At 42.0% G+C, this 17,791-nt stretch overlaps 1 protein-coding gene across 1 annotated transcript in view; it reads right to left on the bottom strand.

Moving 5' to 3' along the window:
• The window catches only part of LOC122788694 (prominin-1-A-like), an 899,670-nt gene that overhangs the window by 483,024 nt on the left and 398,855 nt on the right, over nt 1–17,791 (bottom strand). Inside the window, exons 6-7 of the mRNA XM_044055589.1 lie at nt 15,072–15,135; nt 3,624–3,713 (exon numbers count right to left, since the gene is read on the bottom strand). Coding sequence (XP_043911524.1) covers nt 3,624–3,713; nt 15,072–15,135 — 154 coding nt within the window. The remainder of the gene's footprint in view (nt 1–3,623; nt 3,714–15,071; nt 15,136–17,791) is intronic.

The raw sequence follows: 17,791 nt of genomic DNA, 5'->3' as shown, positions 1-17,791 counted from the left end.
CACGTGTTCCCCTTCTTTGGTACTAGGAACAGGCGAGAATAAAATCCTAGGCCCACTTCTGGCATAGGGACCGGCTGTATGGCCCCTATTTGGAGCAACAGAGAAACCTGCTTGTGAGCCTCTATTCTTTGTTGAGGAGGAACGTCTGGCATGCCTTTGAAAGGAGGCAAGGTATGGAAATAAAACCTGTAGCCGTGGTGTATGATATCCAATACCCATCTGTCTTGGGTAAGTAAACTCCAATTTTCTTTGAAAAGTGCCAACCTTCCTCCCAAAGGTGCTGCCAGACGAGAAGGCTCTGGCAGCTGAAAAGGTAGGTCATTGGGTCTGTTTACGAAAGGACTGACCCCTGCCCTCACCCGAAGACTGTGCAGGAGAACTCCCTGTTCTAGGCCTGAAAGAGCCCTGAGCTCTGCCCCTACCACGTCTAGATCTACCCCTAGACTGGGAATCATAAGAAGGATACGTCCACCCCTTAGTAGGCCAATTTCTACTAAACTTTGGAGGCTGGATCTGCAAAAAATCTTTAACAGTCTGCATAGACTTAGCCTTGTCTTCCATTTTCTTTAAAACTGCCTCAACAGGAGGACCAAACAACACGTCAGATTGTTAAGGAGCATCTAAAATCCTTGTTTTAACATGTTCAGACAAATTTTGATCCCTTAGCCAGGCGTGCCTGCGAAGAACTGACCCAGTGGCAGCCACCCTAGACGAGGCCTGTACAGCATCAAAACCACATCGCAAAGAATGCTTACCCACCTGTTCAGAAACATGTACTAAATCTTGCAACTCTTTACAATCAATACCTTCTGCCAGAGCATCAACCTTAGACTTCAATTGTGAAAGGAGATAGTTTTGGTATTTCAACATGTGAAACTGGCAATTCAAAGCCCTCATAGCAAGAGTGGAAGAAGTATAAACTTTCTTTCCCCATCTATCCAAGGCCCTAGCCTCTTTGTCTGCAGGAACCGGATTCTTAACAACAGAAGCCTTAACACCTTTAGGCCCCTGGCTAACAGTTTCTGGGTCTGCCCTAGGACTCTTAAAAAGATACTTATGAGCTTCAGGCACCCTGTAATACCTATCCGGCTTAACAGGAGCAGGAGGCAAAGAATCAGGATTAAGAGAAGCCTCTGTAAAAACATCTTCCACTACATCCAAAACAGGAGGTATAGCCAAAGGCCTATGCTGGGGTAAAACAAAAATTCCTAAGCCTTTTCCTGCATTCACAGAAGTCCTCACCTTCCCACTTAAAATGCTCCCTCATGCAATGAAGAGTTTCTGAAAAGAAAAATCCTCAGGAGGAGAAGCAGAAGGAGTAGAATCATCCACATCAGAATCAGAATAAGGAGAGTACTCCTGCAAGTCTTCAGCCGAAGACTCTGAAACATCTGAAGCCTGCTCAAAACCCCCCAGCTCAGGCTCCACCCTAGGTCTCTTATCAGGAGGGGGCATCGAACCCCTAATCAAAGTAATCAAATCTTCTGCCATTTTAAGCATATGCTTCTTGGGCACAGTTCCTGAAGAGCTAGGGGTAACACCAACTGAAGCTAAACCTGGCCTGCCCCTGGGAGAAGCCTTAGAAACAGAAGGAGAGGGCCTAGCCACCCTAGGAAGGGAGGGGAGTATAGTAACCTGAGAAGCCCCCTCAGCCTGACCTGCCTCCTGAGAGGCCACATCTTGCAATAATAAAGTCTAACCCTGGGAACACAAAGAAACCTCCGGTGGAGCCACCGGCTCCACCGACACCTCTAAAGAACCGGCGTCCGGTACAGACGGTTCTTCTAGCCTAGGCTTAACTGCTTTGTCCTTGCGCTTCTTCGAAGCATCCGACGGCATTTTATAATTGCACCGCTTCCCAAAGACTAACCTTGCACAATCCAACCTTCTCTTTATAGTGCGTTTATTAAATCTAGCACAAGAGCGACAGCCAACAACGTCGTGCTCAGGCCCTAAGCAAGGAATACACAAAGTATGATAATCTCTATGCGGTATCTGTTTCCCACAAGAAATGCAATTATTGACTTTTTCTGACATCTGGTAAATCACTGAGGCAAGAAAAAACTAAAATATTCCCCAATGGGGTACTTAGCCAACTTTGAACTCGGTCTGAAACTTCGAAATCGAAAAATCTCAGAACGCCAACCGGCACTTGCAATGCTGCTTCTGCATCGGACCATGCGGCAAAAAAGACTGAGGATATGACGTCGGTCATGCGCATTTGTACCCTGACGTCCTGATGTCAGTCAAATGCGCCTTGACCGACGTCAGCCTTATACTTTGATATTCGGGCCGACCGAGGACAGCGGACTACCCAAGTGTAAGGACTGCAGCAATGTGAGATGAAGAACATCAGTATTCATGGAAAGTGTGAGAAGTGGCCAAATATTGTGAGGACAATATTAAGGATATTATGCCCCCTAATAGGATGGTTAACTATTTGTATAAGAGTCAGGATTTCTGATCTCAATGAATTGTTGGATATAGCTGTTATTCTGGTGCCTTACCATACTTTTATGATCATGTTTTTCTCCTGTTTTTGCCTACCTGCTTCACCCTATTTTTTCCTGATCTTCACCAGCTATACTTCCATCTTCCTTTGTATTTCCTTTTTGAATAACTAACCCCAAAATACACATGCACCATCCTAAACATGCACACACAGAGACTTAGGCACAGTGTTCTATTTAACATTGGTATTCTCATTCAGTATTCTGTACTGTCACAGATAATTCTGTCCCCCGTGCAGCACTATTGCTGCACCCGTTATTTCTCACAGCTATCAGATTCCTTCTTTCATCATGTTCAGCCATTAACAAATGCCAGTCTATTCTTCTGCACAGTCCCTTGTGCTAGACAGTCCCTTGTGCTAGACACTCATTTTCACTTGGTGCCACATCCTTATTCCTACCCATGTTACTGACCCAGTTATCTTCATTGGTGTTATACAACAAAGTTTCAGCTACACTCTTCTTCCACTAATGCCCCCTCCCGTGGATCCTTCATCCTTTCAAAACTGTTTTCCTTCCCTATGTCTAGATTAAAGTGCAGAAACTGGGTATAGTGTCTGTGAACCATAAATGGCTTATCAGAACATGACTTGCAGAGGTAATCTGTGGCCTTCTTCCAAACATTAAAAGTCAAGTAGTAGTATCACACTATTTATACAATAGTATGGGCAAAGGAAAGGTATTCTTTGAACTTTAGAAACTCAGCTTTTACATCCAACAGAAAAGATATGGAGTATGTTATTATAGTTCACCAATACGTAGTACGTGTTTCCCCACACAGCATACGTGTGTACTCTTATTTTAAGAATTCCTAAGTGAGTTAGAACATAGTATTTGACAAAATCTTAGTATCAGTAAAGGAAAATGTTCTCAGATTACTCTGTTTTGTGCTGACTCCACACAAATACCCTTAGCTGCATTGTAGAAAATAAATTTGGGTAACTTTTTATTGAGCTAACATGATAATTTAATTTAGCAGAATGCAGCTCAAACAGTATTGCATTACAACGTGGCTTTGATGGTGAAACTATGTAAATAAATGAACAAATGAACAGTGCACATTTAATGGTTAAACAACTGCAGAAACCAAGCCTCACTTGACAAGTACTTTACCTTGCACCCTTTGTATTACAGAATTCAAGGCAGGATATATGGTCTGTCCAAAACGTGTGAGTAGTACACCTCCTAGTATAGAGCCAAGGTCTGTGAAAAGAAAACGTTAATCAGGTAATGTAATGTCAGTCACAGTATTACGAAAGGGCAACACAGTAAAAGGAACTTAAAGATGAGATGGTATTAAGTGCTGTATGATCTGGCCAATGTCCCATTTCTGAAGAGCACAAAGCCATCTGCAGAATAATTACTGAGATTTCCTAACAAAACAAAACTGATGCTGCATCCATTTATGCATTACAAAAGAGAAATGAAAGTTATGTACTTACCATAACATCAGATTCAATGAACACATCCATCTTTTACCCTTAACATTCTGACAACAAACTTCATCTCCAGATATCACTTATGCCACCCTAAGCCAAATAAGAAACAAAATCATCATAGCCAAAGTATGTCTGGACCATGAGGTTGGGGGAAGGAGGGTAGATATGTTGATGAGGACAGACCTTCACATCTAGATCTAATACATGGTAAGTACATAACTTTTGTATCTGAAACAAGGAGGTCCATACTAGTCAACAAACAGGACAGAGTCCAAAGTTCATCCTCTTGTGTGGCCATTCTCGTTGGGACACCCCCTAACAACCATGGCCTAAATGAGACTCAGATCAAGAGATGCCATCCAACGTGCCATGTCATATGAAAGTGTTCAATGAAGCACACATAGACACTGTGCAAGTATCATCCAAAGATTCAGTTTTGAAAAAGATTAGAGAAGTAGGCACTGCCCAGGATGTGTAAGGTATTACTGCAGCAGGCAAGAATTTATTGTATTACTGTAGCAGAATTTTATAAAGATTAGTCAACAACACAGACAAAGCAATTTTAAACACTTTGGAAACCACTTTCTTTCTTTACAAAATGAAACAAAACTGAATCCTTTCTGACAGATTTACAGTTCGGTTCAGAAAGATTAGAGATTACTCACTCTGGAAAAAGCCCTACCATGCAAATGCAAAACATGCAGCACCACAGACAGCTGTCTCCGCAGCTATGCTTCATGCTAATGAGGCAGTCCAGGGGGGATATGGATATGCTAAGTAGCCATGTGCTCTCCTCTCAGAATGTCTTGTGTAAGGCATTTACACAGCCAAGCAATTCAGACCAAATAAGAGGATGCCAGCTGTGACTTTGTAGTCATCGCTACAACTCAAAGGGACTGAAACAGGCTAAGACTACTCTCTCTCAAAGAAATCAGACTGTTCCTTGCTGGAGTTGCAAAGAGATAGTCATCTAATTAAGGAAACATTTTCAAACCTTGCAGCCTGTGGTTCACTTCAGTTATGGACATGCATTTGGTGAACAGCCCCAGGGGCTAACAGAAGCCTAAATGGACCCAAAAGTCTCTGGCTCCTCCACAGAAGTGTAAAAACCTTCTGGACTCTGTGGAGATCTTAATGCGAGGGCAGGTATCCTGGATGGCCAAATAGTACATTCAGTCTCCTTAAGGCAGGAAAAGATGAAATTCACCACAGCCATGTGAAAGGACTGTTTGGGATCAATTTATTTAAGCCACTGAGATCAAGTTTTTTGGGAACTAAAAAGAACACTGAATAAAAAGTGGATATTTTTAGGTCTGGGTGTGCATGTTGGATGATTTGTTTTAGTAAGAGGATTAATACCACTTTTCTTGGTGCACTCTTTTGAGAAAATATGACATCTGCCAAGTGGACAGAGCAAAACTTGGGAATGGCGTGGAAGGGAACTACATAGCATCAAGGTGCTACTGTCCTGATATACTTGTCTTGTATGATGGCCGACAATGCATCCAAGTGGCAAGACAGGCACTCCCCACTGGTGCCTCCAGACTGTGACCGTTGGACAAGGGATTACACTGCTGCCCTCTAAAGGAGGATTGTTATACCCCTGTTGCTACTGACTGTTACAGATTCTAGGCTAGTGACCAGTTTAGAAGTTACCACAGTTCCTGTTCTTCTTCCCAGATCCTTGTTAATTTTACTGCTGTTGGCCACCTCCAAACCAAACTTGATGTAGGCTTTGTTGTACTCTGGGAAAATACACTGTGGATTCTGACATTTAGCAACAACTACCATGAAGGTCTTACTCTCCTTTTCCATTTTCTGTAGGTGTATATAATATAGACCTGTCAAGAGAAGCAGTCTGTAAGGTTTCCTTGACTTTCTTGATGATGTCTGCATGGTAAAACCAGGCATGATGGTGAAGAGTTATGTCAGTGTCCACTGTCCTTGCTGTACCCTCCATAGAATTGTTGACAGAAGAATACAGTGAGGTTTGCAGTGATACCATGGGCATCTTCTGAGACTGCATTTGCACTTCAAGTTCGCATCAGACAAATTTTCTAGTAACTGTCTCACTTTATCAGCCAGCTCTGCTGAAATCATAACATATATAATAAATACTTTACAGCTCTCAGAGTAAATACAGAAGATACATAAACATGATTTTCACACCTGACCATGCCCTTAGTTTACTTTTGTGATGGACAACTGGACTTTATGGAGTGGGAATTCTTTAAAGGCTGTCACTGCAATAATGGAATTTGACTTGGGATTTTCTCTCCAGTAGGCCCAGTTTCTAGGAAGACAGAGGATCCAGTCTGGCCTTCTCAAAACAGATGCCATAATATCAATGTTTTCTCATGCTGTTTCTAACCACAAGATGAACCACATTGACTGCAGGGAATCTACATTATCGCTATCCTTACATTCAGGAAAAAGTTGGCTACAGACCTGCACTTTTTAGGTGAGATTTTCTCCTGCCCCATGACTCGTATGTTTCTGATTTAGAAAGATCAACTAATTTTGTTCTGGCATTGTTTTTCACTCTCTTCTGCTTCCAGTTATTGCATTCGCTCAATTGCCTTTTGTTCCACACTCTTCATTTCCAGTGCCAGTCTTTGTAATTCTAGCTGAGTGCAAAGTCTTCCTGGGATGCAACTGACTGTGTTTATTTAGTCTCCTGAACATTCTGTTTATGCTGCACTGAGCACAAAGCGATCAGCCTCTCCTCTCTGGGCATACCTGTCTGTTGCACTTCACTGGCTTTAACATCTTTGTCAGCTGAGCTACTGTCTTTTTAGCATACTTCTCAGCAGAGTTGATTTCCCAGTCCACTGATCTGGAAAATTATAAACCCATCAGCCTAACTAGCCTGATCTGCAAGGCCATGGAACGGATTATCATGGACCTCATTAACAAGGACATTGGCAACCTCCAAACACTCGATCCCACACAGTTTGGCTTCATCAAGGGAGGTCGTGTCTTTTAAATTTGGTCAACTTTTTTGAGACAGTCACCAAAGCCATGGATGAGGGGAAGACAGTGTACACTGCCTACCTTGACCGGGCAAAAATCTTTGACACTATTCCCCACTTGGGCATAATAGATAAACTCTCTCAACTAAGCATTAATCTGTATGTTACCAGATGGGTAGCCAACTGGCTCACGGACAGAACCCACCTAATCAAAATAGGGGAAGCCATCTCAAGCAGTAGACCCATTTCGAGTGGCACACCCCCGGGTTCGGTCTTGGGGCCTCTGTTATTTGGGATATACTTTTCTGAGGTACAGGCCAAAACCAGTGGGCTATGGCTGTCCAAGTTTGCACATGACTGCAAGTTGGGAGTTGTCATCAACATATGCCACTACATAACACAAGCACTCAGGTCACTCCAGAACAAGTGCAAATATGACTCTGTCATTGTCCATGTTGGTGTGAATGACCTGAGCCATACCTCCCTGGACTACATGAAAAGAGACATGGAAGAGCTCTCTGATCACGTAGCCCAGGCCAGTATGATCCTGACCCTGAGTAGCATCCTGTCCTCACCAAGAATGATACCCCAGTATAAAGAAAAAATTCTCAATTTCAACAATTAGTTAAGTTTCTGGTGTCATTCAAAGGGGATCCAGTGTATGTCCACCTGGGATGACATGCTCAACAAGCCACGCTACTTTGCTAGAGACGGCTTGCACCTGTCATCCTTAGGCTTTCTAATACTGGTCAAGGCTCTTGCCACCCTCATAGTGCCATTTTTAGGCAAGTCTCAAAAGACAAACCCACCACTGTAAATAGCACAAGTAACAAAAAACTGAGGGTAATGCTACTTAATGCCAAAAGTCTAAACCTCAAAATGCTCTCACTCGAGGCACTCCTCAGTATGGAGAAAATTGATATATGTGCAGTAACAGAAACCTGTTCTAAGGCTCCAGAGAGCACCGCAGCACTACCAGGCTACAACTCATACCATACATTTCAGCCACAGAACCCAAACCGAAATACAAAAGGTGGGGGCGTATCCATATTCATCAAGGATACCCACACACCTCCAGGTTAGTGGCACAGCACGATGCTTCAGAGATCATCCATGTGCAACTAACAACAGGCATAACTGCAATTCAAATTGTAGCTAGTTACAGATCATCCACCATGTCCCAGGACCCCATTCCGCATTTCTGAAAACACAGGGAAACATAAAGGTCCTACCAAACACCCTAATATTGGGTGATTTCAATTACCCAAACATTAACTGGCAGAAGTACTCAAGTACTAACTCCCTTGCTCAACATTTCCTAGAATTTATAAATTCAAACGCCCTGGTTCAACTGGTCAACACTTCCACCAGAGGTGAAAACATATTGGACCTGGTCATCACCAACATGGGCGACCGGTGTTCCACACCAGAGGTCAACCCCTCACTGGTTAGATCGGACCATAAACATATCACTTTGGATGTCCACATTCTGCCCCCACCCCCAGACAATGAAACCACCGAGAAAAACTTTTCAAAAGCAAACTTCACATTACTTAAGACTGAGGTGTAAAGTTTCAAAGCTCCCATGCTGAAGGATAACGCTGTCCATTCTATGGGCACCTACAAGAATGCATGGATTGTGCCAACCCAAACAAAATCAAGACTCACTTCTCCAAGAAAAGGAAACCAGTCTGGTGGACTCCTGCCATAAACAAGCTATACAATAGAAGGAGGAAACTAGTACAGAAAATAGCAAAATCCCAAGAAGGGAAGACATCCCTGATCAGTATCAGCAAGAAACTACGATCCCTCATAAAATCATCCAAGGCGAGCTTTGAAAGAAAAATTGCAAAGGACTCCAAAGATAACCACAAGGCATTCTTTAGCTATGTCAAGAATCTAAGTGACAATGCTCAGATCTGCTCAGAGTTAGTGCAGAATGGCACAAAATACACTGAACTGACCGATATAGCCAACATCCTGGCAGACAGGTTTAGCGCAAACTTCACCCCCCCTCTCACCCCCAAAAGGGCCCATAACCATACCAGAAGAATGTAGAGTCCCTGAAATCACAGACACTCAGGTTAAAACAGCCCTCTCCAAAGCCAAAAACACAGCATCAATGAGACCGGATGGTGTCCCAAGCTGCGTCCTACACGAGCTCAAAGACAAACTAACCCGTCACCTAAACACACTGTTCAAACTCAGCCTCTCCACAGGCTATGTAACCGTAGAGTGGTGCACAGCAATGGTTATTCCACTCCATAAAGGTGGAACCACAACAGACCCCAGGAACTATCACCCTATAAGCCTGACTAGCTTGGTCTGCAAGGCTATGGAGGGCATCATCATGGAACTCATTAACAGAGACATTGGGAACCTCCAAACACTGGACTCTACCTAGTTCGGCTTTGTTAAGGGTAGATCATGCCTCCTAAACCTGGTGGAATTCTTTGAGACAGTTACCAAGGCTATAGATGAGGGGAAAGGTGGTACACACAGTCTACCTAAACCTCGCTAAGGCCTTCAACACCATTCCCTATTCTGGTATTATAGACAAGCTCACCAGCCTGAACATAAACCCCTATGTCACAATATGGGTTGCCAACTAGCTCACAGACAGAACCCACATGGTGAGAGTTGCAGGAGCTAGGTCCGACTCTAAACCGGTTACAAGTGGTGTTCCGCAGGGCTCAGTCCTAGGACTCCTCCTGTTCAGCATATACTTCTCAGAGGTACAGGCAAGCACATGAGGACTATGGCTGACCAAGTTCGCAGATGACTGCAAAATAGGGGCTATAACTGACTCTCCGGCTGACACAGACATCCTCCAAAAGGGTCTCACTGAGACGGATACCTGGTGTCAAAATCATGGCCTCAAGCTAAATGCCAAAAAGTGCATAGTCATCCCCTTTGGAAAAAACAAAGTATCCACAAACTACCACATAGGTGGCAGTCCCCTAAATAAGGAAGATGTAATAAGGGATCTGTGGACCCAAGTAGATATTAATCTCACCTTTGATAATCACATTGCCAAAGTGGTTAGAAAATCCTTCTACGTGGCCCACCTAATCACAAAAGGATTCACATCCAGCTCAAAAGAGGTCATTGTGCCCTTCTACTCATCACTCATCAGACCCATCATAGAGTACAAAGCCCCATTTGGGATGTACCTTACAAGACACCTGCAACATCTGGAAAGACCACAGAAGTACCTCACCAAGAGGATCACTGGCCTCAAATAGATGCCCTATGCAGCTCGACTGAAGAAACTCCAGTTGTACACAGTTGCATACCGCCTACTTAGAGGTGATCTCTGCCTGACATACAAGGACATGTCCAACCCAGAACTGATGGACATGCTCCACCAAAAGAAAACCTTATCCCCTCGAGCCACATGCTCTAGAGATCTAAACCTCACCACAACAATAAATAGGACATGCTAGAGGGATAGATTCCTGTCACAGAGACTTCCCATGCTCTGGAACAAGATTCCAATCCACATTAGGCAAAGCTCCTCGCTAACACTCTTCAAAAGAAACCTTGACAAGTGGATGGGAAACAGAAAGTTTACTCCAGGGATCACTTCAGTGGCTCTGCTGGACAGAGGCACAGGGAACTAATCTAAGGGGGTGGCGAAAGCCAACATATTCTGGCTAGGCTTATAAATGCCTTTGGGCAGATAGCCTAGTACCTACCTAGGAACCTATTTAGTCTCACACAAAAAATTCTCTCTGATATAGGCCATCTAAACTGTGGTGTCCTACAATAATCTGTACACCTGCCTGCAGAATGCCTTTTAAATCCTGTGGAACTGGTCAAGAACAAAATTCTACTTCTATTCTATAGCATTTTGGACTGGACAAATGATCTGGCCTGCACAAACCCCTTCTACTTTATAATCCTTAAAATATACCAGTGAACTTTACTATTACCTATAAATACCTCAGGGTCACTATTATCTTTTAAAAATAATGATAAGGTCACCTGTAAATATGCTGTCAAGCAACTGTGAACCTCCAGACTGCTTACCTCTCACTAGAGACATACCATAGCAACATTTTTCTTCCCTCAATCCGAGGATGCCCCACCTGTTATTATACTGAAGTCAATTAACTCTAGCTCCAGCACAGCTACTAACCTCCAAGCAATACTAAATAAAGTATGCAAATTTATCCCCCTCTCCAGCGACTCTGAGCTGATTGGTTACCAGTTACTGCCTATGCAACCCTACACCTATTTTGCTTAGCACAAAAGCTTCTGCACCAAGGTTGTTGCCTACTAATCGTGCAGCACTTTATAATTAGGAACATAAGTTATTCCCTTAGATCTAGTAACAACAGCCAAGTCTGGAAAGACAAATGTTTGGTGTAATGGTTGCCAAAAAGTGTTTCTCCAAAGTCACACCTAAAAACTGAAATCTGTTCCCATCACATATAAAAAAGGAATGTAACTATATACCATTTAGATACATTTTGTATGCTTGCCTAGCTTCAACTTATGAATGTAATTGCAACTGAGAAACAGGTTAAACAATATCACATTCAGCAAAACTTGTGCAGGCATAAACCTCATCCTTTTTACTGAAACAAAACTTATCATTCATTAATGATCATGAAATACGTCATTAAACGTTTTATACCTCATTTCTGTGCATCTTGTGGTTATAGGTTTGCTTTATACCTGCTGCGCTTTGCCTTGCATGTGCACAGATGTAATATTGCAGCAGTTCTCCAGTTCTATGTAAATATATGCAATTATCTGTCTTACTGCCCCACTTTCTTTATATCTTTCTCAGTAATATTGTAAATCTTCCCCACTTCTCTGTTATATGCAATTTGTCTTAATATCACATTTTGCTTTTATGTTTTCTATATATCCAGCACACATTCTATAACTGCTTAATCGACTTTGTATGCCCGTGTTCTGAATTATGGGTGAAAATTGTCTTAGCCCTAGCCAAACTACCCAGTGCACAAAGATTAAAATAAAAAGTTGTCAGTTGTGTTTTGAATAAGCTGCATCTAGCAGCTTTACCTAGCAAACTCTCCTGAAATGAGAGCTACACCAGTGGTTGGTCACTCTCATTTCCTTAGTTAGCTAATCCAGTGCCTGGGCGTACTCACTAAGCCTTAAGTGCACCATTGAGGATTGGTACAAAATCTGTATATTAGCAGAGTTGGCTATGCAATATTGTGTGCAAAAGTAAGAAAGGATATTGGATATCAGTGCAGATGTGGGCTAGGACAGGCCAGAATTAAACATTGCTCTTACTAATAGACTTATGTGTATTTATTTTTGAATAGGCACCCACGTGCATACACAAACATAAATTCATGTGCATACGTACTAAGGGCAGATTAGAGTCTTTGAGCTGTCTTACTTTCCCAAAGCAGCTCAGAGTTAGATTACTGTTGTGATACAATTCTTCTGAGCTCTTTGTTTGGTGACCTCTTTCCTGCTCCCTACGTCACTTCCAGTGACACAGCCTTTACTCTGATGAACCAAGTAACAGTTTTGGCTATCATCCTTATTAGAGAGATCACTGTAGGAACCTACAATTGTATTTATGAATAAATGTCTCTTCCCATTTCTTCTGTACCTTCCCCATGTACTGTGTTGTAATCTCATCCTTAATGTCAGCAGCCATTAGACTTCTGCCCAACTCTTCCCTTTAATGCACTGGGACCCTTGGCCAAGACGTCTTTGTTTACATATTCTGACATTTCTGCATATTTTGCCTTTAGCCTAAAGGGTAGTTTGTAATGCACTGCGTGACATACTCTGTGAAATATTCAGTAATGAAAGTGATGCAATTAATGTAGTGTTACACAACTGGTACAAGAGTTTAAGCCATGGCCAAGCAAGTTACATCACGTATCTTCATTCATTTGTAACAGATAAATTTTTGAAAGGCTCAGTCATATGCAGGGCTTTTAACAATCCCAGTTGCATACTGTCTTGTGTACACAGGTTGATTAATCAACCTAATTATTTTTCTTGTGTACACAGGGTGATTAATCAACCTAATTATTTTCATACACAGTATGTATGATAGTAGGTAAACTCTTAACTGGCTCAGCTAGATGAAACAAACTTTTTGGTTGTTTATCACTTGTATTTTAAACTATATGTCTGACTTTCCCCAGTTTAATGTAAGTAACAACAAAGTCCTAGCCTAGATATTACATTGTTTTTCATTTTATTTATATGTTAATCCAGTAAACCTGCTAGATACAACGTTCTTTTTAGGGGTGACCTAGGAGCACTATATGCGTAAGTAAATTGCTCAGCAAGACACAGCAGACAAATGGATAAACCCTGGATTACAACATAATGCTTGTTAGAGGCTCATAGCTTTAATCCCTTGCACTAAACAGTTAGATAGCTGCCTCCTAATGATTATAGCAGAGCTGCAGATCTTTAGGCATGTCTGTTTTTTTTCACTTTGTTACCAAGATGCTGTGTTTACCTATTACATAGTTATATATCTTTACAACTAACTTCCATATTATTTTACTTGGCTTAGAAGATAAACAGATGAAATGAAATGAATTACTATCTGCCAGCAGTAGGGCCTAACAAAAGTATCATTGTTAATGCTGTGCAGAACGTCTCTATTCATTTACACAAAACCATAAAGAAGTCACCATGCTCAGTTAACATCATGCATGAGTAAAGTACTTGACAACATTTAAGGAAGATTTTGTGTTCAGATTTTGTAGGAAGCCAAAGTAGCTACTATAAAACCTGGGATTCAGAAAGATTCTCATTGCTCACATAAATTGCCTACTGCAGGTAGGTCAACTCACTCGAAGATAAGAAAATTGAGAAAATGCAATTTGTGACCAGAATGAGAAAGACTTTATCATCAGTTCATTAGCATATCTCTGAATCACCCTTGTTTTTGTGCTAGCACTGTCAGACCAGATGGTGGTAGTGTTTTCCCCTGGCATCCCATGCATCATGTTGGCAATGGCACCCTTGTATACACACATGCTCACACATACATACACATATCCACCCAACAACAATCAACCACCCCCCAAAGCTGATTATACTCATGGGAACACTCACCAATTCACCCATGTGCACTTTCTGATACCCACACACACACATATCCAAATCCTCAGTTCCTTCCCTTCCTAACCCCTCCTAGTGCAACCACCCAGGCAAACAAATTCTCACATACACAAACACATAGACTCATCTAGCTTCATCCATGCCCCTACAGACATGCACATACACATACGTACATACACTAACATCCTCCACCCCCACATCTTCTCTGAACTTATATGCACTGTGACTACTACCGTAAGAGTGAAGGGGTGACCATCTTCTTTTGACACGGTTCACTTTTTCCTCCAACAATAGAAAACTGTGCAGTTCAATGATTCTTTTATTTGTTCAGCAGCGTAAATATGCAGCTGCAGGCATTTCCTGGGGAGAGCACATAGCTAATTAGGAATAGCCACTCCCCCAAATCATTTTCACTCCTTCACAAACATGAACTGGTTTGGTGTTTGACCATAAAGTGAAAATATGCTTCCGTCCCTTCCCCTCACTTCAGTTGAACACATGAAATTCTTTGTACTACATTCTTCCTAGAAAACAAAGTTGTCAAACAACTAAGGACTACATTTCCCAGTGGATATATGTGCTAACTTAATTTTGTGCAATGGATTTCAATAATGCATTTACTTAAGCCTGAATTTTTGTGATTATGCGGACTAGTACTATTCCATAATTTTACTATGCAGATCCTGTTCTCAGCTCCCATGAGCTGTAACGGAAACAGGAAAGTCTGTTAAAGAGTATGTTGCTTGTGCTTTAAACTGAATGTAGTAGCACCTAAGACTGTGCAGCAGACATGTAATACAGTCCATCTTGTAACTGTGACAGCCAATGCAAAAAACATTTTTCCTTAACTATAACTGTAATGGCCAGTAACAATGCTTTATTCCATTTGCATTATTGCTGTACTTTATCATCTCTCTAGTGATGGTGTGCTGTAGTCTGCCATGTCTTGTTTAAGATAAGGCAGTCCAGCCAGTAAGATGAACAAATGTCTTACTTTACAGTTAGTACATAAAGCCTCTTTGATGCATTCTATGACACAGCAAACAATAAGACTATGTTTTACTTACTGCCAACGTTGGTGCTAACGTTATGCACTGGGATTTGACTTGAGTTTATCACACCATTGATTTGCTGAAACAAAAACAAAAACAAGGGTCAAAGGTTCTAGAGTCTGTTTATTTGAAGTTTACCACAAAGACTGTTTTGCAACAAGTTTCTGCCACAAAATATTAGCTGTAGGTAAATGTGACAATCATACAATAAAACAATCCTAAGCTGTTCTATGGATTGATCACTCAAAACCTACCAGTTTCTAACTTCTAGAGTCATAAGCAACAAAAAAAAAAAAAAAAAAAAAAAAAAAAAGAACAAAAATGCTCAAATTCATTTATATGAAACTAAAGTTGTTACGATAAGTAATCTTGTGCTATTTCTGCTAAAGTTCCCTTGTGCACAAATGTAGAAGTGGTTTTCTTGTTGCTGACAGTTCTTAATTTATTAATAAAAAAACAGTTGAAGAAAAGAGGTGCTATTTTGTTTTTCGAGTATTAACTCCTATCTACTAAGTTTAATTTTTAGCAATCATACTTTGTCACAACAGACCTGCTTTGAAAGACAACACTTATTGCAGTTTTTTTTATACTGACTATATGGAATCCTTAACAAGCTCCTCCATCGGCTACAATACCACAGCTCTCTTTTTATTTGCTCACCCACAGGGGGAAGAATTAGGAACAGGATACATTCATGGCAGCCCACTAAACTGCACCCTACTGAAAACCAAACAATCGTAACTAAGAGAATGACTACACAATGAATTGCAAAACTCACATTAATACACTGTGCAACTCATAAACCATAAAGGTGTTTAAAGTACTCAAAATAAACAATAAATAAATTAAGCAGCAATGAGTAAAACATAAAGACACTTCAGAACAATGTATTTGTACAGCCTCATGGTATAGGATAGAGTCTTGACTAATCATGACATAACCTATGTTCGATTAGAGGGAAAGACTGAGCAAGGAGGAATGGAATCAGTGGCTAATGCCAGCTTGCCCATACTGAATGGGGGAGGCAGGCCATCTTGTTGCACTGCTGACACCTGCAGGACTGTAAGTGTACCACCACCACCAAGTATCTTAGTGTTCCCACGTTACCCAGCAGTGCACCACTCAGCCAGAAGACTCAGCATGTGTGGTATCACACATGTACCTCCATAGAAGGCAGCATATAGGTTCATAGGCTGGTACTAGGCTATCGGCCCTAGGGCCTATACAAGCCTAGCCAAACAATTCCCTGGATATTTCTTCCCACAATATTTACTTCCCTGGACCCCTGTCTAGCAGGGCGACTGACGTGATCCCCAGGGTGAATTTCCCATCTTTCATCCAATCGTCAAGGTTCCTTTTGAAGAGGGCCAAGGAGGCACTCTGCTTGACATGTATAGGCAGCCTGTTCCAGAGTATGGGGGGGTCTCTGGGTCAGGAACCTATCCCCTCCAGCATGTTTTGTTCATTGTGATGACAAGGTTTAGATCCCTGGAGCATGTGGCTCTGAGGGACTGGGATTTCTTTAAGTGGAGCATGTCCAACAGCTCAGGGTTTGACATGGCCTTGTATGTTAGTTAAGCAGAGATTGCCTCTGAGTAGACGATATGCCACAGAGTATAGATAGCTGGAGTTTTTTTAGATGGTCAGCATAGGGCATCTGCTTGAGGCCTGTGATTCTTTTAGTGAGGTATTTCTGCGGCCTTTCCAGCTGTTGTAGATGTCTTGTTAGGTACATACCAAAAGGGGCGTTGTGCTCTATAATGGGTCTAATGAGGGATGAATACAGTGGGACAATGTCCTCCTTTTTTCTAGATGAAAAGCCCATAGTGATGAGGTGTGCCACATAGAAGGATTTCCTGACTGTTGTGACGATGTGGTTATTGAAGGTGAGACCACTGTCCACCTGTGTCCCTAAGTCTCTAATAACACTTTCAGTGTTTAGTGTACTGCCACCTATGTGAAAATTCATGGGTACATGTTTTTTCCCAAAGGGGATAACTATACATTTCTTGGCATTAAGCTTGAGCCCATGGCTCTGACACCAAGCATCTGTTTCTGTAAGGCCCTTTTGATGAATATCCACATCATTTGGGGATTCAATAATGGCTCCCACCAGTTTGCAGTCATCTGTGAACTTTGTTAGCCAAAGCCCCTTAGTGTTGGCCTGTACTTCAGAGAAGTAGATGCCAAACAAGAGTGGTCCCAGGGCTGAATCCTGAGGTACTCCAAGTGTCACTTGTCTGGAGCTGGATTTGGAGTCGGCTACTTTTACAGTCTGGGTTCTGTCTTTAAGCCAGCTGGCAACCCATCGGGTGATGTAGGGATTTATGCTCAGCTTAGTAACTTTATCTATGATTCCAGAGTGGGGGATGGTGTCGATGGCCTTGGTGAGGTCCAAATAAGCTGTGTGGACTGCCTTACCCTCATCCACAGCTCTGGAGACTGATTAGAAGAAGTCAATCAGGTTCAAGAGACAAGATCGGCCCTTCACAAACCCAAACTGGGTGGGATCCAGTGTTTGAAGGTTGCCAATGTCTTTGTTTATAAGTTCCATGATAATGTGTTCCATGCCCTTGCAGATCAGGCTTGTCAGACTGATGGGATGGTAGTTCCCTGGATCCAAGGTGGATCCCCCCTTGTGGAGTGAGATAAATGTAGCTGTGCACCACTCAGTGGACACAAAGCCTGAGATGAGGCTATGAATAACTTGACACTTAGGTGATGTGCCACTTCAT

Source organism: Protopterus annectens, chromosome 14.part0 (assembly GCF_019279795.1).
Source record: "Protopterus annectens isolate FY-2018-M chromosome 14.part0, PAN1.0, whole genome shotgun sequence".
NCBI classification, from domain to species: Eukaryota; Metazoa; Chordata; order Ceratodontiformes; family Protopteridae; genus Protopterus; species Protopterus annectens.
The sequence above is the reverse complement of the archived record's forward strand: the minus strand, read 5'-3'. Positions and strand labels throughout refer to the sequence as shown.